This window comes from Stenella coeruleoalba (genome assembly GCF_951394435.1).
Source record: "Stenella coeruleoalba genome assembly, chromosome: X".
Classification (NCBI taxonomy): domain Eukaryota; kingdom Metazoa; phylum Chordata; class Mammalia; order Artiodactyla; family Delphinidae; genus Stenella; species Stenella coeruleoalba.
Genome location: NC_137152.1, coordinates 108,985,698 through 109,007,367, shown reverse-complemented (window position 1 = coordinate 109,007,367; position 21,670 = coordinate 108,985,698). Strand labels below are relative to the sequence as shown.

General features: G+C 43.8%; 1 protein-coding gene across 1 annotated transcript in view; it reads left to right on the top strand.

Annotated features, from left to right (window-relative positions):
• The first annotated feature begins 12,621 nt into the window (after positions 1-12,621).
• The window catches only part of GPC3 (glypican 3), a 444,101-nt gene continuing 435,052 nt past the window's right edge, over positions 12,622-21,670 (top strand). The window contains exon 1 of the mRNA XM_079911642.1: positions 12,622-12,924. Coding sequence (XP_079767768.1) covers positions 12,750-12,924 — 175 coding nt within the window. The 5' untranslated portion in view covers positions 12,622-12,749. The remainder of the gene's footprint in view (positions 12,925-21,670) is intronic.

Genomic DNA, 21,670 nt, shown 5'->3' with positions numbered 1-21,670 from the left:
ATTGTGAGAATCCTTTCTGATATAATAAATGTTTTAAAAAAACACACACACTACACACACACACTGAAACAAAACCTCCACAACATTCGGGATTAAGACACACCCAAGTAAGACATTTGCAGTAACAAAAGTTTCACTTAGTAAATGCTTGTCACTGGGGATGGAGAGTCAGCACTTAGGCACCACTCATTTAACTCCGAACGTTTGCTGAAGTCCTTTGTGTCTTAGATGTCAAAGAAATCTTTTCTAAGGGGGCCATCAGCACCCCCTCAGGGGTGATGTTTTAAGCCTAATGTGAAAAAGAGAGCTTCTCTAAAACTTCTTATATGATTAACACAGTTGAATGCCCTTTATGACAAAGCATGGGGAGTGCAAATAAAATTCTCTTCAGGAGGAGACCTTCGTCCCCCCCTTTTTTGCTTAAATCATTTCCTAGCCATGTAACACGGGGAAAGAACGTTCACATTTCAGGGGGGAGAAAAGCTCAGGGAGATACAGCTGTGCCGTTTAAACTGACCCAACTCTTCACGAATCGGGTCAAATGGCTCGGACGAGGCTTCCTTGCTGTATGTAGTGAGACTGAAACCCGTAACGGGAGAGAGAATCGAGTTAACATCACTGTGTGCATTAGGAAATGTGTTACGTGGCAATAGCTAACCGAAGCGCATTTGCCTTTGAGGGTCTATTTGAATCTTTGGCCTTCTGGCTAGCACGGCACGTCCAGGAAGAAGGCACACAGGAGGTTTCCCTAAAAAAAGAATGAGGTGCTTTGCCTCTACAAAGCGGGGTATGGTTATGCTGCTGTCAAGTGAAAGACCTCATCCTTCCAACAGAAGGTGTCACCCTCTGGAGTGCTTGATGGACTCTGCTACCCTAACACGTTTCCCCTTTATAAACAGAGTCCAGCCGCTTTGGCCTTATCTACTTGATTCCAAAATAGCTCGTCAATTTAATAGCATTCAGGTTGTTTATGCACACACAAGGCCCTTTGAAAATAACCCTTTTCATGTCGCCAAACAGGCATTTTGAAATCAACTAATTGGATGGTTGTCTGAATTCAACTCGTTGTTTTAAAAATAACCAGTTGTTCCACTGAATTACATTTTTTTACCCCCAAGCCAATTGGTGTGTGTAGACAGAGTTTGAGTCAATCCAGATGGCTGGCTGCATTTTTGACTTGAACTGACTGGATGTTTTGTGGTCAGATATATACAGCTCTTGATAGCCACTGGGGAAATGGAGTAGAAGGGAAGGAAGGTGTAGGAAAGTTAGGAGAAGTTATATCAACAAAAGTTTCCATCTTGAGTGCTGTGGATCCAGACATTTTCTGCAATCAATCCTCCCTCCTCCTCAACACACATGCACACGCACACGTGCACACACACACATGCACACACACACACATAGTTAAGAAAACAGAAATAAAGTAATAACATCCCTCCCAGCTGGCTCTGCTCACGGCTGTGGGTCTTTTCTTTCTTTCTTTCTCTCCATGAATTTCTTCACTGCTTGGGTGGCCTGTGGAGGGATTCTGGCAACTCAGCATCATTGGTTTAGCTCCGTCTTAGGCTAACTTTTCCTTCCTGTGGGGAGCTCTCCTTTGAGGGACTTAGTGCCCCTCTCAGTCTGTAAAAGCAAGGCAGGAAGAAGAGGGCTTCAGTCAGACCTGAACCCCCTAATTCCAAGCATGAGGCCTGACTCTGACCCATGGAACCACTTTTCCTGAGGGAAGCTGTGAATTTCCTGTAATGAACGGAACCAGTCCTCCCTACCCAGGCGTTACTACTACATTTTGAGAAATCCTGAGTTTTGTATCATCTATGGTCTCCATAATTAGCTGTCAAATTCTGCTGGCATGAGGAAGTGCAATTCAGATGCTTTCAAAGGCTACTTCATGTGGACCTAATTTGATTTCTTCATTTACCTTACTGATAACATGATGAAAGTAGAACAGAGAGACTTCCCCTGAACCATCTTAGGTTTTTCACTTACAAGGAAGAAAAGGTTCTCCAAACATTTAAAATCAAACTGCAGGGATTTCCCTGGTGGTCCAGTGGGTAAGACTCTGCACTCGCAATACAGGGGGCCCAGGTTTGATCCCTGGTCGGGGAACTAGATCCCTCATGCGTGCTGCAACTCAGAGTCCACATGCCGCAACTAAGAAGACTGCATGCTGCAACTAAGACCTGGCACAGCCTAAATAAATAAACATTAAAAAGAAATCAAACCGCAGGGGTGATTTCCAAAATGTCTTCCAGTTTTTTCACAAATTTTGAGTGAACTATATGACACAAACTCACTTTTCTACTGCCAGCATTGTACCTTTTCTATCTTGTGCAAAGGTCATTGCTTGCAGTGAATCGAAGAGCACAAGAAATATTCTGTTTGAAACCTGGCCCTGCCTCTGTTGTCCCCAACTTTTCTCTCTCATCTAGTAAATCCCAAATGGGCATGTTTTTCATAACATGTCATTTTTTATGCCTGGCTCTTTAAGGTGAGTATTGATTCCCGTGAGGCTTTCAAAGACACCTGGATAACATTCAAAAGTTTCTGCCTATGACATTTAGGTTTTAAACCACTGCCACGTGGCTTGTTGGGAGTTTTTAGTTTGGAGGTATTGGAGGTATATGACTTGGGTTATGGTCCTGTCTTCATTGCTGACCTGCTATGTGACCTTGGGAACATCACTTTACTCTCTGAATCTCAGAGGTTTTCTCATCAATGTTATGGGGGTGATAATATTTGCATGCCTGGTCTATCTCAGTGGGCTGTTGGGAAGAACAATCCAAATAAGGTATGGGGAAGCCCTTTGTAAGAAGAATGAAGTCTTAAACAAATGTAAGAGATTCTAAAAGGAGACAATTTAACTGGGATTATCAGGTAGTCCTGAAAACTTGACCCTTCCTTCTCAGATCAAGAGGTTTGTTGTCGGGTCACAGAATTGCACTGTGTGTTACCGTTACTTTAATCCCTGTTTGTTGGATTCAGACACCCCCGAAGATCAAATTCTACGGAAAAATGGGGATGAATGGATATATTGCCTCAGTTTTGAGAATCCACAGTAATATTAGCATAGGGCTAAGAAAACTTGGCAGGCTTAAATTTTTTTCAGTATTAATGACACTATGAATGTGTTAAAGTAATCAGTAATATTACAAGTTCTATTTGCAGCAAAAGTAAAGTGAGAAAGAGAGAACTTCTCCCTGGATTTCAGAATCATGGCTGCTTCAGTTGTGAAGACAACTGTTCATAGAAAAATAACCTGTTGTTCTTCTCATTTTAGAGTCAAGAACTAAATCATATCTGTGAAAATATACAAAAGGACAATAGGCAAAATCCATCCTTCATTCTTTGATGTGTCTGTTTAACTGTCCCAGGGTTTCCCATCCTTGAGTGGTGTAGGGGCATCTGATAAACCCCAGATGATTTAGAAGCACACAGAATCCTGCTTTATATTTTCATCTTATCTAGCTGCTGGCATGGGATTAAATGACCTTTTTGCCATAGGAGCAGTTATGCGGAGGAAGATGAACTTTCCCTTCCATCTGTGGGGTAAATGTTGTTCCTCCACATGCAGACCACCAGCCAAGGGACTGGCATTGTTTCCGGTTGTCAGGATATCATTGGCCTTTTTCCTCTGAAGAAGAGTCAGTTCATTGCCTAGTATCAAACAGAAAACAAGAAAAGTAAATACAGCATGGTATTTCCCTACAATGGTAAATTAGAAATGGTATGAGCGTATGTGAGTGAGACTGTGAAGTTTAAATCTGGGGTAGATCTGGCTGCAAGCTCAAGTTTGAAAACTTTTTTTTCAGAAGTGAATTTGAGCTCCTGTAGTTACATCCAGGAAATACGAGCCATTACCAAGGCTGGGAATTGAGGGTAAGGCCAAAAAAAAGGTCTGGAAATGTAATTGTAATTGGGGAGGCCAAACGACAGAGGTTAAGCCCTGGGAAATGGAAAGGAAAATCGGTGTCTGAGAATTCCTGGGCCCGTGGCAGGTCTCTTGCTGGACTCTGGCCATCACCGAACACTGCTTAGCTCTTATACCCTCCAGGTGGACCTGTTTTAAGGGAGGCTGAAGGAGGACTGAGCTGGGGCCGAGAGTGTGAAGTTAAAGGAGACCCTCTGAGAGCATATGCCCCCTTCAAACTTACGAATCATGTGAAACCTTGATAATCTGGCGTTTCCAATGCTGGCATCGTGGTAAACCTGGCAATGAACTGACAACCGAAACAAAACCTGGTTAAGGGTCATGAGGGCAAAAATTTTGCCCTCATCACTATATCACCAGTAATTAGAACATAGTGACTGTTCTACAAACGTTGGTAATAAAAAATTAATTAACGTTTATTACAAACAAACAAACCTGGCTTTGATGGCCTTTAAAAGAAATAACCTTAAGGCTCCCAGGATAATGTGAATACCTACAACGTGCCAGCAGCTTTACCTATTTTATCTCTAGTCTCTCAAAGACCTTCCAAGGTTATATTTTTCCTAGCATATATAGAAGCTGAAAGAATATTATAGTGGACACTAGTATCCTGACAACTTATATTCTACAATTAGCATTGTACTATACTTGTATTATCACATGGATCTATCTGTTCATCCATTTATCAACCGAGGTTAAGCTTTCAATCCTCATTTTGTAAGTGAAGTCTCAGCCAGGTAAGGCGGCTTGTCCAAGGTCCCCCAGCTAGTAAGTAATAGAGCTAAAATTTGGACTTGGGACTATCGAACTCTGCAACCCATGCCCATTCCACCACGCCGAGCGGACTCTTGTGATCACTGTGTTGCAACATAAGTTAAAGCAAGTAAACTGGAGGGTGGGTTGAAATCGACTGAGAGGTTGAAGTTACTCGTGCTAAAACCAGAGGAACATCCCAGGAAGGGCTAATTTAGCCTTTGACCCCAGAACTATAATTTGTAAAAAGCAGACCAATGCAGGAGGGCATGCATCTGTGCATTCTATATCATATGTTAAAGAGGAAGGGGCAAATCATTACAGGGGATTCCTGTCGTTGTTTTTAAGAAAGCAAGTTTCATGATGTGTAGTAGGCCCAGTACAGGCTCAGCTCACTGTCTCACCATTTCTGTAGATTCGTAACATAGTACAAAAATTGAATATGATATAACAGAGTATCAAGAATAGAATAGATTAGATTTCACATACTTTGTTTACTAAGGCAGGGAAATACGTAATACATTTCAGAAAGATTTCCATAGATAGGATTGACACAGGTTTTCAACAGGGAAAAATTAATAATAAACACTCCCAAAAGTTTATTACCATAATTTCCAAACAATATAATAATTTGTTAGACCCCCATACACTAAGATTTAGGTAAACATAGTCTCTTACCTTTAGTAGTTTACAATCTTAAAGAGTCAACATCAAAGCCTCAGTTATTTAAAAATTTTAATGACTTAATTACAGAAGTCTCTGACTTAGATTTCTGGAGGTAAAATACAACAGAAGTATGTCTGTTTATATCTCCACTCTTGCAATATTGCTTACAACAAGCATTACTGTGCTGCTCGTTAGGAGAAAACTTCGATTTTAAATGTTGTACACAGTACTTTGTTTTTGTTTGAATTTTATTTTATTTATTTTTTATACAGCAGGTTCTTATTAGTTATCTATTTTAAACGTATTAGTGTATACATGTCAATCCCAATCTCCCAATTCATCCCACCACCACCACTCCCCGCCCCCCTGCCACTTTCCCCCCTTGGTGTCCATTCGTTTGTTCTCTACATCTGTACACAGTACTTTGATTAAGAAGCGCACTGATGAATCAACAAATATTTCTTGAGAATCTCCTATGGAGCCATTTCTGGGGTCTGTGTTGTGAGGGATGCATTCAGCCATGCATTCAATAAATATGTACTGGGGCCCTACTATACATTCTAGGCACTGCTCCAGATTCTGGGTACAGAAGTATAAGAACCCTTCCCTCAAGGAGTTCACAACCATAGAAATACAGACTGTCAGAGGTAGGAGGAACCTTAGAGAGCATGTAGTCCGCCATCCTCAATTTACAGTTAAGGAGGCTGCGGTTCAGAGATGTTAAGCTACTGATTCAGGGTCACAATGCTCAGAGTGGCAGAACAAGAACTAGAAACCAGCTCTTTGGACTGCTGGTCCTCTGCTTTTTCGATTATCCCAATCTATTTGGGAAGACAGGATACTCCCACACGAAACAACTTCAGAACAATACCAGACAAAAAGCTGCTAACAAACCATATGACATTAACCATAAGTTTAACAGCAGTTAGGGAACGACTGGAGACATCCAACGGAGCTTAAATCTTCTGAGTAATGACATACAATTTATTTATGGCAGGGGAGACTTGCTATACTTCTGACATGTTATAAGAATGAATGAGATGAAGGCATTCCAAGGAAGCAGTACTTCCCTCTGGATCTTATCATCTTGCTTTGTTTTGGTATGTTTGCTATGTTTTGGTACACAGGCTAGCATCTCATTTACAACAGAAAACATGACATAAATTAGCGGGGAAATAATGGAGAAAATAAAACACGAAGGTAGTGGAGTTCAACCTCCAATCTGTGATTTACACCAAGTTCTACTGAGATGCAAAATCTCATGCAAACCATATTTACTGACTTCTGAGTATTGCTTGAATAAGAGCGAGCCACAGAAGAAGAGGGTCCCTGTGGGATACTTTTTGTAGGAGAAATCTTTTAGTTAGACATTTATCCTCAAATGGGCTACCTATTATTGGAAAGTTTTTATGCCTTGTGCTTTTAATAGGAACTCTCTATCATTAGGGAATGCAGGAATTTATTTTTGTAAAGAAAAGCATTTCAGGGCTTTATTTAAAAACATTTACTCAGTGACTACCATGGGCCAAAGCACCGTGCACATACTTAGCATAATGCTTCTCAAACAGTCTGTAGTGAAGGATCAATTTACTTAATATTATTTTTATTTTCTGACATTAATATGAGCTCCTGCGCATCTAAAGCTCACAAGTCATGGTAGAGACAAAAAAGTAAACATACATTTGCTACCCAATGTGGCAAATGTAGTGGTCACCCCAGGTGTTGGTACAACAAGTATAGCCGACTCTGGGCTTGGTTGGTAAGGCATGGAATGTTCTGGTACTGCTCTTCCCCTCCTTCGGCTACAGGTTCCAATACTGCCTCTCAAAAACACAATTCTTAATGGATAGACTTTACAATAACTATAGAGTTAGGGGTAGGGGTGGGGATGGCCTTTTCACATGAGACGCTACTGTTGAAATTCCCCAAGACTTAGGACTGTGGGTGAGGCTTGGGAAGCGGGATGGACGAGGCCGCTGAAAGTATGAGTTGCTGTCTGTGGTGGTGGCTGGCTGTTGACTTCCTCCCATGTGTTGCTGGGAATCCAGAGAGCTGTGGGGAGGGGAAAGGACCTTGAGGGAAGCAAACATGTGAGAGGTCAATGGTTAGAGATCAACTGTTGACCTATTGGGGACCCAGATTCCAGAGCATAAAGACCCAGAAAGAACTTAGTAAAATTACTTATAGATTCTACACACCATACAGCAAAATAAATATATTACATTACCTGAGCCACTGTGTTTGGGGGGGATACAATAATTCAAAGCAAAACAAAGTATTCGTGAATTGCCATGTGGCACATAAAGCTGTGCCTCAGGCGTCACCAACCTTTAGATTTAAAGCTACCATCTTCTCAATCACCAAACTACAACCCCCTTAAATTTTAATAGAAAACCGACCCTGCTATGCAATAGAGACAAAATGTTAGATATACATATAGTATATCTGCCCAATCAAAAAAAAAAAACGAAACTCAATGGACTAGGGGTATGAAGAAATATGTTAGGAATCTAGATCAATATTCCTGACACAAACGAAGACAGAATAGAATAATCTTTTATTTACAGCAATCAACATGATGCCACAAATAAAAATCTCAATAGTTTTTTTTCAAAGTCTTCAACTCTAACTTACAAGAACCTCAGTACACGTTGTGGATTTAGAGAGGGCAAAGCATAGTCCCGGTCTGGGGAGAGGCTATCCATCCACAACTCATAATGCAAGCATCTCAGCCGGACCTATTAATTTTCCATACACATAGAGCCAAATTCTACCTGGGATTATTATGCAATTTTCAAAACGGCTTTAAGTCTTTCAACTTACAAAGTTACCATTTACATTGCACTGGCCTGCTGGCTGGGGTGAATGAATGAACACTCTCTCCCAAAGGACCATAATTCATTCTCTGATCATAGCTTATACATTTGGGAGAATTGGGATCAGTGTGCCTGGCGCCTCCCCTCCCCTCTGTCCCACAAAGGAGTCATACACTGCAAGAGAAGGAGACAAAGTGGCTGTGTGCCAGAGTGCAGAGGTGTGGCTAGGGAGGTGTTGACTGTGAACAGCACCCGTCTAACATAGAAGCAACTGTCTACATGATGTGATTTCAGGTGTACCTAAAAAGGCCTCATTGCCCCTCAGTTTAAACACTCCCTTCCCACTGGCAAATGCCTGGAATTCCACAGTTTTTAGAGCCCTGTTCCTTCGGTTTAAAGCTTTGATCCCTGTTTCAATACCCCTACCCCTGGGTGAGCAGCCCCATTGTATCCTATCAACCGTATACCCTGTAAGCGGATGAGTTTTAAAATTTCTTCTCAGAAAGCAGGTTTCGAGGGTGGTGTGAAGGGGAGGAGATGCCGTGTACCTCAGGGGGCTGGGGAGGGGAGAGCATCACCTGTGGCGGCAAAGGGAACCGGGCCCAAGACAAACCGTGTGTGCGTGTGTGGCCGCGTGCAGGGCTATGCACGAGCCCCTCCCATGGCGGCAGCTGCTGAACACCCTTTCTTAACCCTCCCCCAGAAACCTTGATTTATGCTGCTTTTGGAGCCATGGAACCAGACTCTCCTCCCAGATACAGCAAGATAATAGCTGCTGGCTACAGCTGGGAATTCTCGAATTCTTTCAAACTGGAGACTAGGAACGAAAGGTGAAGAAAAGTTCTTCTGGGCCTGCTGTGCTAGGTAGCCTTCCTCTGAGGCCCAAAGAGGAAAATGGGGCCCAATGGTGTTATCTAAATGCTTCCAACTGGGCCTGAAAGCACAGAGCCATGAATTGTAGAAAGTGAACACCGGCTCAATCAGCACATCCTTTTGTGTTTCTAGACTGATTGTTTCTCTTTGTCTCTTCTAGTTGAAGAATAAGGATGAGTCATTGGCCTGACTTCTAATATGAGGAAGGGAGCCTTGAAAAGTAAGACAGTTGTTTATGTAAAAGGGAAAGAGAAAACCCGATCTTAATTCATAGTCACCCATGTCAGCAGTATATAGCATATAAAGGAACAGATTTGACGCTTTGGTAAAGGAACTGGATTTTGTCAGTAAAATTCCACACACTCGATAGACAGCTGTCCGTAGTGCCCCTGCAGGCTTTCCTGACCAAAAACCTATTCTTCGGTGCTTATTCCAGTGCTTGAAATTCCACTGTTAGAGTTACAGCTTGTGGGCTGGAAGGCTAGAAAGTCTTTGAGAGTCACTTATTAAAAAAATGCAACCACTCCTTAAGCCTAGAAAGTTATATTAACTCCTACCTTAGGTCGGCTTAAAACCCTCATGTAGCTGCTTGGAGGCGGCGCAGAAGCTTTAAGGCCAAAGAAATATTTGCCAAAACCTCAGGGTCAGTTTGCTTACGACCTAAGTCCAAATCCTTGTCTTTCACATACCACCGCACAAGTTTTGCTATATCCTCGTATTCTCAATACTGTTTAATATTATTTTAGGCCAGCTGACGTTTTTATTGAAGTGAATTTATCACAGTACTGTCTACCTAGCTTTGTCCTAATGAAGGACATGGGTTGGATACGCTGCTACGTATATACGTAATTTCTGATCCACATTACAACAAATATTTATTTTAAAAAAACCAAAAACTTCACTGGCCCACATACCACCAGGGATTCACTTTGGGAAGCACTGCTCTGGTTCATACAAAGTGTATTAGATATAAAAGTATGTATTAAAAATAAGAAGTCGTAGCCCCTCTTTTCAAGGTACTCAGTACCCAGTAGTTGAAAACAACTGTTGCCTTTGTAGTTAGTTGCATGAGCTCTGGAAGATCATGAATTTATGGGAGGTCATGTCTTCCTCTGCGAGGTCATGAAATTCAATCAATGCTTGCCTTCCAATCTGCCCTTTGGTCACAGGGCTCCACAGGTGGAACGTATCAAACTCACCAGCCAAATTATGACTCTTAATTGGTGTTTCTTTTAAAGTGGATATGTCATTTGTCAAATGTTCAATGCAGGCGCAGGCCTAGCCCCAGGCAAAATTATGAAGTAGGAGAAGAATGCCAGATACGTAGGCTGCACTCAAATGTTTGTTGAAAAAAAAAAGAATGAATGAGCCCTCCGTCCTTGAATCTCTCTCTCCCAACCCCCAGATCCACTAGGTGCCTTTTGAATTCTATCTCCTAAATATCTCCAGTAGTTTTTTCCCTTTCCAAGTCTCCTCTGACACAGGAGTTTATCATTTCTTGTCTGGATTATTTTCACAGCCTCTTGACTTGCTTCCAAACCTCTTCCTTCTCCAAGCCATTCTCCACAATGTTGCTGGAGAGATCTTTTCATGGGGCAAATAAGGTCATGTCACCTGTCTGCTTAGAGTTTCCTTAAGTGGTTCCCCAGGCTCCTTTGCATGGTTTGGGGACTCTGCATAATCTGACCCTTGCTTACCTCTGCTGCTGTAGCTCTTCTAACTCCCCAGCCTGAAACCATTACTTGCACCTCCCACCATCCCACTGGGCCATGCCAGGCTCTCTCCTGTCAGAATCTTTGTTCGTCCTGCTTCTCTTCCTTTGCCCCCCTTTCCCCCATCTTCTTTTCTCACCTCAACTCCTACTGGTCTTTCAAGCCTGAGTTTAGGGCATCACCCCCTCTGGGAAGGTTTCTGTGGCTTGCCTTCTCACCCTCTTAGAACTCTGCATTTGCCTCTATGTTAGCACTTACCACATGCTGTGTTAACATTTTTCTGTTTAGTTGTCTTTCCCACAAGACCTGTAGCTCTTTGAGGTCAGGTACCACAGGTTAATCTTTGTATCCCACTGTCTGTTTGTATCTCACAGTGTCTGGCATGTAGCAGCAATTCAAATATTTGTTACTGAACGAATGAATGAGCTCCTCGGCCACCTATCTTTCCTTTGCCTCTCTTCTCAGTCCACAAGTTCTGGCACACGACCTCTCCTCTCCGCCCCTGGCCTGGCTGGTACTCATTGGAGAATTCCTGGGGTGGAGGCTCTCCTTTTTCTTTCCTTACCTAAACCTGCTTTTACCTAGATCAGAGACAACACGATCAGATGATAAACTAATTCACACTGAGGTGTTAAATCATTTCATTATACAAACACTTATCGAGTTCCTGCTATGTGCCAGACATTGTGCTTAGGTGTGTGTGGGAGTCACAGAAAGAACCAGGGAGTTTAAGATCCCTACTTAGGAGCATATGGGTAATGACCAAATACATTCCTCCTCTGAGAGGTATCTGATTTTCAAAGAACTGGGTTTCAGATGATGACATTTAAACAGGAGAGGTGGGGATTTGGGTCTTGGAGACGTCTCAAGCAGGCTAGCTCTGGCTCAATGAATTTGCTGTGTGAAACAATTTTCTAATGAGTTAGGCTGACTTTAAGCCCCAGGTTATCTTGTTGTCACCAGTTATGCTTTGCTTCATGAAAGGTCACCAGGAGCTACCTTACAGGAGACAGATTTCATCCTGGGATCAGGTGACTTCTCTGACTTTGCGTGGTTCTATTAAATTAAATCTAGTAAGCCCCACGGGCTGTCAGACTTTTTAGGTACAGTATTCAAAGATGAGGCAGGCTGTGAACCTCCTGCCCCTCTCTGCCAGCGGTCCCCAGCTGCCCCTGAATGGGACTATTGGTGGGGTGGGTTTCCGAACCCGGCCAGAGCTGCGTTGGGAAAACGGTTCGAGGGAAGCTCCTCAGAGAACAGGAAGAGGAGGTGGATTTTGTGCGGAGGAGGAAGACCTCTTGCGAGGCTCTTGTGGCCAGAGACGAGCTGGACCGGGCTGGGAGGAGGGATATCGAAGCCAGGGACCCCCACGCACCCCCAAGGAAGGATGGAGAGGTTGCAAAAATCCTAAAGGGAAAAGCCCTCTCGGCTGTAGGCCAATGAGCGGCGGGAAGGAGGAGTGAGGCTGGGGAACTTCTCCCAGAGCCAGTCAGAGGGGACGGCTGCTGGGAAGCCAATCAGCGCGCCCGAGCCTGCAGCCCCTCTGCAGTAGTTATGCCAGAGCTCTCTGTGTAGAGCGGCGGCGAGCCGGCAGCTGGGCTGCGGGGCCAGGAGCCACCGCACGCGCTCCGCGTCCTCCTCTCGCGCCGCTCCTGCCCGGTCCCCGCGCCGCGGTGCCCCAGCAGTCCTCGCAGCCCCGTGCCCGCAGCCTCGCCGCGCGGCCGCCACCGCCCCCCGGCCGCGCAGTTCGCCTCGCCCCGCCCCACCCGGTCCCTCCTCGCCCCGCCCCAACCCGGTCAACCCCGCCCCGCCCCGAGCCGCCGAGCCGTTCCCGCCCTCGCCCAGCGCCCAGGTAGCTGCGAGGAAACTTTTGCAGCGGCTGGGTAGCGGCACGTCTCCCGCTCCTTAGGGCCACTGCCAGGCTTGCTGAGTCCTGGGACCGCTCTCGCCCCCGCTGCCACTCTCCCGCTCTCTCCTCGCTCCCGGCGAAGCAGGATGGCAGGGCCCGTGCGCACCGCGTGCTTGGTGGTGGCGATGCTGCTCAGCTTGGACTGCCCGGGACAGGCACAGCCCCCGCCGCCGCCGCCGGACGCCACCTGTCACCAGGTCCGCTCCTTCTTCCAGAGACTGCAGCCCGGACTCAAGTGGGTGCCTGAAACCCCGGTGCCAGGTGAGGAGTCGTCCCTCGCGCGTTCCCCGCGCCCGGCGGTGAGCCAAGGGGCGCATGGTGGAGGTAACCCGAGCGCGCTAGTCCCACGGGGCCGCGATCGTGAGCCTAGCGGCCGGGCACCTGGGAGTGGTCGCCGTGCCCGGGCCGCCCGGCCAGGTCTCCCGAGAAAGGGAAGAAGGGTATATGTGGGCCGTGTCCGCATCTCCCAAGCTTGCTGGGCTGTCAGCGAAGGTGCGACTGGGAGGAACCGCGAGCATGGCCTTTCTAGCGAGCGCCCATTTTTGGGGGGAGGGCAGGAAGGCTGGAGCTGGTTCTCCCCGCCTCGGCGAACTGGCGCCCCACATCCTAGCTGGTGCCTCTGGAATTTGCCACCCTCGCTCGCACGTACGTGCCAGAATTTCAGCCTCAGCTGGACCGCGGCTCCGGCCATTCTTTCCCCAACCTGCCCTCACGCCCTCCTTTCCGCAGCCTGGGTTCCCGAGGCTCGCGGGCCCAAGTGCAGGCAAAGTTGAGGACAGATCTCCGAATCCGCAGTGGCAGGTAAAGACACACGGAGGGAAACTTTTGAGTAGGCAGGAGGGTCCCCCAAATGAGGAGGACTGAGGCTTTTCCTTCAAAACAGCGTCTCTTCTCTAGGCTGGCGAAATCGTTTCCAAAACCGGGCCGCTGGCCCGGGGAGCAGGAGTCCAAAGATGATTTAACTCCTCCCCTTCTCAAACTCATCTGCCTTCTTGACAGGCTGGACCCTGAAGGGGAGATGATTTTAGGTGGAGGAAAGTTTCTGAACGCTTGCCTTTTGTTCTGCACGATCAGGTCGTGTTGTAAGGGCATATTTTAGCCTCCCCTGAGCGCTGCCGCTGTCAACAGATGAATATTAATGGCCTCGTGTGATTGACTGTCCCACGGTTGGAGTCCTAAAAGCCTGCCTTAGAATCCAATTAGGACAAGTTGCTACACTGGCAATGCAGGCAAGAAGAGTCGGCTTCAAACAGGTTTATTTATCAGAGGTGCGCTCTAAGAAACGGCTGGCTGTATTCACAAACCGTAAGACGTTTGTGGCCTCCGGTGTCTCTTCGCCACCCAGGCATCCAGCGAGGCGCGCGTCCCGCGTTTCCGAGGGATCGGGGAGCAGCCCTCGCCAAAACTTGGCTCGTGGCTCTCAACAAGTCGGGGAGGCGGGCCTGATGGTTGGGCCAAGTTGTGAATGCGATGCGCGCCCTGTGGGCGCTGCCGGCGAGCGTTCACTAGCGGGAGGTTACCTAGGCAGCCAGCGCGCCCTCAGCCTTTTCTTTAGGTGGATGAAAAGAGCCGAGCGAGCCTGCTGTTTAGTTGCAAAGGTAATTGCTCACCCTTTTTGGTGACTGAAATGCGTTTGCGCATATGTTAAATATTGCTTTGCAGGATTTCGCTCTAAGGAAGGGTAGAACTACCTCTCCCTCTGTTAAGTGTTAATAACGTACCACGTGGGCGTGTGCAGGAGCCGTAAGGGGCAACCTATGAATCAGCTCCACAGAGCTGCAACAGCAGGCGAATCTCTCTCTCCCCTCGAAGTGCCCTGGTAATTAGCTTGGTAAGGCCAGAGAACATGCTTTTGTTGGTAATGTAAAAATTTGTCCTCACAGGATGAGCCCCCCCACAAGATGAATGGATCCAGGGTTGGAGTGGGGGCCACACTGGGCGGGTTTGAAGCCAAGGGGTGAAGACTGTGCTTAAAAGAGGAAAAAGACCAGAGGGAATGCACAGATACTCATTTAGCAACCCCCCTCTACACAGGCTCAAGCAGGAGCTCACCCTCCCTTGCCCTCCCCCAGCTCTCTGGCTGCCTGCCTCTTTGCAGCATCTGTATAAAAGTATTGGGAGGGCCCACACACTGTGTGTATGAGATATGGCCTGGGCTCCCTCCTTCCAAGCTCCCTTACTCCTGGCCTAAGGATGGCCATGTTACATACAGACAGCAGGGACTCGTAATGGAGATTTTTCATTTTCCTCAAGTACTTCCCAAACTCTATAGGAAAAAATCCCTTTCCGAGGGTCTTTACCGTATAAACCCAACATTCCCTACTTCACTTCTGTTTCACAAACATATGCCCTGTTGAGCACCTTCTACGTGGCAGGCACTGTTCTGACTCACCCTGGAGCAAAGCCAAATTTCAAACATGGCGATACCCACACAGCTACCATATAGCCTGGATTTTCTGGGACGGTGCAGATTTCCAGTGCTCTGTCCTGGCATGAAACCACGTGTCCTGAATTTTAGTTGGACAAATACGGTCACTGTAGATATGGAAAGCATGGTAAAAATCCTAATGTCCGTGTGTGGAAAGAGCTCATCAGTATTTCAGAGAAGAGACGATAATGGCCGACTAAATACAATGGCAAGTGCATAATTTCAAAGTGAATAAATGTGTGATTTGCTGCTGTCGTTCAGTGGTTGGAAATTGAAAGAGAGCTGCAAATTATTTGATAGTTATGAACCATCGTGATGACCGCTTGACTTTTCTTTCCCATCTCTATTTTAAGCCGTGTTCATTTCTTCTGCTCCACTATATTAACTGCATTAAAGCTTTCTTTGTCCCAGATAAAACGAGATTTGGTCACAGTAAGGAGAAATCCTCAAGAATGTCTTGTCTCACTTAGGGGGAGCATGGGTTTGACTGTTAACTTAGGCCATTAGCAGAATTGGGTTAGAGTGGATAAGGTACATTTCTTATGCTAATATGGATGAGACTAAATGGCATTTGAAATCAGCAGGCCTAAAAAATAAATCACTGGTGCTGAAGGACTACACTAGACTTCCACAAAGCTGATCTAAAGCCTTACGATCTCACGTTCCCATGTCTTTTAGTGTTCAAAGGCACAGGATAGCAACTCTAAATAGCATGCCCCCCAAATCCATAGATCTTTTCGTACCCCACTCTTTTTTTTCCTAAGGATTTGTAACTTGGAAAGCACCACAGATGGAAACCAGGCACACAGAGTTAGCATTTGGCAGAAAAATCCATATAACTGACTTTCAGTGCAGCTCTTTTGCCCTTATTTAATTTAGAAAAATTCAGAAAAAAGCCAATGAGCTCATAAGTCTAGATGTTTATTTTGTTTTGCTTAACCTACCCACAGGCGCAATCAGGAATGGATACAATTTTAGGCGAGGAAAGTGAGCTAGTAATCAGACAACGATGTTTCCAGTTGTCTCAAGGGAATGTTACAGAAGTCTGAAAAAAAACTCCTCTAAACAAAAATCAAGTGTAATTCACTTTATGAATGCCATACACCACTTTTGTAGGGGTGGTGGTGAAGGGGACGGATGGGAATGAGAAAATCAAACAAACCGTGGTAGTGTTGCAACTCCCCAAAGACTGAGGAATCTTGCCTTAGAGGGCCTTGGAAAGTGCAAGAACCAATCCAGGAGGCCAAATGCCCGAATGGGTAAAAGGCAGCCTTGAAAAGCCAAAACTGACTTGGAGTTTCTCAAATAGATGAAACAACATCAAAATAAAAATCAACGTTCTCGAAAAGAGAGTTTGGTATTCGTTGTTGTTGCTTTAGAGTATGAGAACTAGTAACCTCCTCCGGGTTACCAGCTGCGGTTCCCCAATTAACTGGAAGCAGTTAGTGGTCCTAAAGTCAGGAGAGAAGAGTGAGGTGTGGGAGGCGTTTCTCTCCTCTGAGATTGCACTGGACAGTTGAGTGAGCAGGTGATTTGTTCAAACTTTGAAAAAGTTGTATCACCATGTGCTAACTTGGAATAGTTTAGAGAACTCTCTCAAATGTGGTCTGAATATATTTATTACGCTAATCCTGGTGATCGGTAACGGGATGTTCTCAGAGGGAAGCATCGATCCGATTGAGGAGACGGCTGATGGTCGGTGGAGCGCCTTGGCCTGAAAGGAGTCTCAGACTGCCTGCCGCTTGGCAGGCTCTGTGTTAGGTTTTGGGGGTGCCGAGAGGAGTAAGACATAGTCCCTTTTGTCAAGGCGCTCACAGTCTAGTGGGGGAGCATACAAGTAAACAGGCTTCTCAGGAAACTTGTGGGATTAAATAGGGTGAAAAGGGCTAGAAAATACCTCCAGGAAATTGGCTGAAATGGTCACAATAGCCAGCCTGGGCAAGGGAAAAGAACTGACGAGATGAAGTGGGAGATAGGGAGAGGTCGCTTAATAGGGCCGCCATCTTAAAAAGTTTTCTTAATTCTTGGAGCAAATTCTGTTTGTAAGCATTAGGAAATACAAGCATAAGAGGATTTTGATGGATGCTAGATGACACAGATGGTGTCAGTTTTGCAATGTGTTTTTTTTTTTCTTATGGGCTGGTAGGTTGTATCCAATATTTTGATGCAATATTTTTGAGCATTCTGCTGCTTCCATCTTTGGAGTTGCAATGTTTGCTGTTCACTGTAGCCTAGAAAAAGGCAGCTTATTACCAACCTGGGAGAAAAGAGGTCTGGATTTGTCTGATGTGAGACAAGGCAGAAAATATGTTCTCCTTAAATGGCAGTTATCAATAGGACCACGCCAACTGTAGTGTTTGATGCATATACAAAAGCATGGTTCTTAAGAGGTATCTTATTACTCATTTCTAAGAAAATTGAAGATAATCACTTATAACTTGTGCACACGATACATCATTTGGAAAGAATTTCACTGGGGATCATATTGCTCAACTGAAAAGTTCTGGCATGCTGAATTTGTACATTTTTGTGAATGCTTCCTTTTACTCTGATCTCTCGCTTTTTTTCTGCATATGGTTATTTGTATGTTTTAGATTATAAGCTCCTTAAAGGGAAAGCACTGTATTTGATGCAGTGTTGAGCACAATGCTAAGAGTACCGTAGAGCATTTAGTAAATAATTGATAGTAGAATTTCTAGATCGTTATGTATTCTTCTATGAAACTCTCAAATACTTTCTTAAGCTAGATCTCATCTTACTTATTTTAAAAGTCTAAGTCCAGATTTTTATGAGACATTATTGGGGTATGTGGACAAACTTTTCAAGCTGCATATATTTTGACCGGAGACTGGTTCGGGCTTACCTCAGTTAGCTGGCGACTCTTACCATCAGGCAGTGTTTATGAATGTTGAGTACCCAGAGAACACATTGAAATTAGCAACATTGTTATGACTGCCCTAGTATCGTTAAAGATCACCAATTATAGCACATAAATTGTAAGACATCTCTTAAATCAAACTCTCTTTGATTTAATGTCAGCTAGACCTTTCTCACTAATGTTGACATTACCATATTTGGGAGTTGAGCTGTGACACATGCATGGACCTGTTGATGTACCTCACAGGTTTCTGTAACCTGGGATCAGAATTTGTGCACAGGCTCAATTCCAGAGACCATACCCGGAGCCAGCATCTCTTCAGCCCTAGCTGAGCTTCTAAGCAGGTTCGATGTTTTTGGTAATCTAGGGTCTAATGGAAAGTGTGGGCAGAAAAATCCCCCAGTCATCTGCCCATATTTAGCAAATTGTCAGGCTTGAAACAGGATCCCCAGCACTCCATTAAGAAATGAGCATCAGAAAATAGTGTCCAAGTCGTGGGCCCCGGACTGGCTTTAGAGACAGCATAAAGTAATGGGAATTTATCTTCTGAAACGTAATGACAGGAACACTGCGATTCACAAAGCAACCCGAAGGTGAGCATATCAGCAGAGAAAATGTGCATTTTGAAATGCTGTGTGTGAGGGGAAAACGCTCACTGGGACCTTATAGTCTCACTTGAATACCTTGTTGAATATACAAAGTAAAGTATTAGTTCTCTTCTTCGAATTAGGCCAATGAAATATTAATTATCCAAGTGCTAATTATTAGGAATACTTGTTTGCCATTTTTAAACAAAAATGAATCCGCATTGATTAACAAGGAAGGTACTTTCACTTTTGCCTCTCTGTGTGTGTAGCTACATAAAGCCTTATTTGAGAGTTTGTATTTTTTCTCATGAGGAAAAAGGAGTCAATGTTAGGACCCAAATGCTTTGCTAGTGTTCTGAACAGTTAATTATGCCTAGTAGCTGAAATTGTATTTATATGCTAGATTAGTAAATCTACTAAGCTCTTTGAAGTATACTTAATAGGCTTATATTGATAAATAATTGATAGGAAGAGAGATAAAATACTAGTGAAAGTGGCAGTAAAAAGGAACAGAGAAGTTAAAGCCATTATAAATGAAATTTCCACACACTGTATTCCAGCCATTCACCTGAAAGATGTACATTTCTCAGAAGTGATGATTTTGAGAGTATTCTGTATTTTTCAAAATTTCCACAATGAAGCATGCATTTATTTCTTATAAATTCAGCAAACTTTTAGAGTAGAATTTTAACTGGCCTTTTGACTCTGCCTTTTGAATATAAGTTTATTACTGGAAAATTAGAAATCCTTATTATGGTATCTTTAAGGTATGTGTTTGTGATCATCTGTATCTCCCTACTAGACTGTGATCTCCTCAAGGTTATAGGGGCTGTATTTTATGTATCTTTGTATCGTCAGTGTCTAGCATAGTGCATAGTACAAATAATAGGTACCCCATAAATATTTGTAGGCTAAATGAATGAATGGAATTATAAATGTAACCATAAAATTTCCGTAAAACCAGTATTTAAGTCGTTGCTTCCTTTTTACCAATATACTAAGGTTTCTAAAAAAGTAACTACTTTTTCAGGTCAAAAATCCATTTGTTGTCTATGGGTAAGTGATAAAGGACATTGACTTAATTCATTTGGCTGTACTATAACTCCCTGGAAAAAGTAGACTAGCCAAGTCTTACAAGAGGTAAGTAGCTTGTGCTTGTTTACAAGGTTATTTTAAGTAGTATAAAAATAAATATATTTACGTATACGTAAATGCATATATTTATTTTCACTTTACAGATCTGTGGTATTTAGTGTGAAAATAATGCAACTGGTTACAGAAGCATACACTAAATGTATATAAGTTTTCCCTCAGTGTTTGGTGTTTCTTACCTATAACATCAAACTTCATAAATGTACGTGGAAAAGGACATAATCCAAAGTGGGTTTCAGCCATGGGAATTTTATTGGAGTAGTCTAAAGGGCCTCCTGAGAGTCCTCTTAATTTCTGTATGCATTAGGGCATACTTTCAAAATTGGCTAGCAATGACCCATCGGGAGTTCTTTCAGATACAGGCCCAAGTAGGAAAGAGGGGAAAAGAGAAAGAAATGATGATCATTTAAAAATAATGTTAGAATTCTATTTGCGTAGTTTCCTTCTTAATTACGGTTCTCTTCCCTCTCTCCCACACTCTGCATAATACATACTTCCAGTATGTGTTCTGGCATCCTGGGATTCTCCATTGCTCTTTGTCAGATTTTGGTCTGGATGATTGAAGCTGAGGGAAACGTGGTGAAGAGAGGAAGAGTTAGGGTGATGGATACAGGGAGTAGGTTAAGAGCCCTCATTCTGGTATATATCAGAAAGTTAACTGGCACATAACAGACGGAAAGGATTGGAAAACATTTGAACGTGGAAATTATCATGTGTGCAGAGATAATACAGAGATATGCCCTAATTGCATTCGGTTCCCAGAATTACCTTATTTATACTTCTTACTTAGTATCCATGTTTTTTGAAGTCCATAGTTTATTCATAGCCTCTGACAGACCCTATGCCCATTGAATGTAGGAGCCATGTTTGATTGTCATGGTATCCTCTAGAGTGGCGAGTAGAGTGCCTTGTACAGAGTTATTATTAAAGGTTGGAATGACTATAAGAATAAATACCTAAAGACATATTCTAGAGGACTTGATCACTGTCAAATGAGGTCCTAGGATGGCATATACCTAGAGAATGACTGATTCTCTGAATGTATCATTTTCTGAACTGATCTGCAGCAGAGACTGAGGAAGGGGGGGTGGTGAAGTTGAAGCATATTTCTCTATTCTCTGTGGCCCTGGGAGCCTTGTTGCCCCTCTTTCAAAACTAAAGTTTGAGGAGGAAGTGACAAGTAGAGAGAGATTTTAGCTGCAGCTTTATCTAAATGTGGTATTTGCATATGTTTTACATATATATTCATAGATTATACATATGTATGAATATATATTTCTATTATTTTGATAGCAACAATTAGTAATTATGTGTTATTTAAACTGTTTGAAAGTTGTGAATTGCTACTCTTAGCGGTGGGTGGTCTTTCACAATCATACCCTACATTTGTGTCATGAAAGCTTTGCTTTTATATATCTTATGTACAAACAATGCAACCACTCGAAGTGTCTGCAGGTTCTGAGTGCCACAGATCTGCTTGGTTCCACACACACACACACACACACATATTTGTATACTCATACATACACACATATAAAATATCCCTACAACTGTACCCCCTTAATAATCTAGAGAATAAGCCTAACCTACACTGGGAAGAACTGGGGGGTACAGCTTTTCAGAGCCCGAGTAAACCATTTTCAGTTGGATTGGCCCCAAATTGTTGCAGAGCTAATTGCCACTGATATCATAGAGCTACTGCTCATTTATAAAGTTCCATCATTTCCCTAAGTACAGAGGTGTGATCCTTGCTGAAGTAGTGATGGTTAACCCATACTGTGAATTTGGTTCATTTTGGAGAACTACTTCTAGCACTGGCTAGATTGCGTGTTGAGCTCCGTAGAAATGAGACTGTGACCCAAGAGGCACTTCAAGTTAGGTTTCATGGAGTGATTTTATTGGGGAACCACATTTAACTGTTTTGGAAAACAGATGGAAATTGTCAGAAAATGAACCTACTAA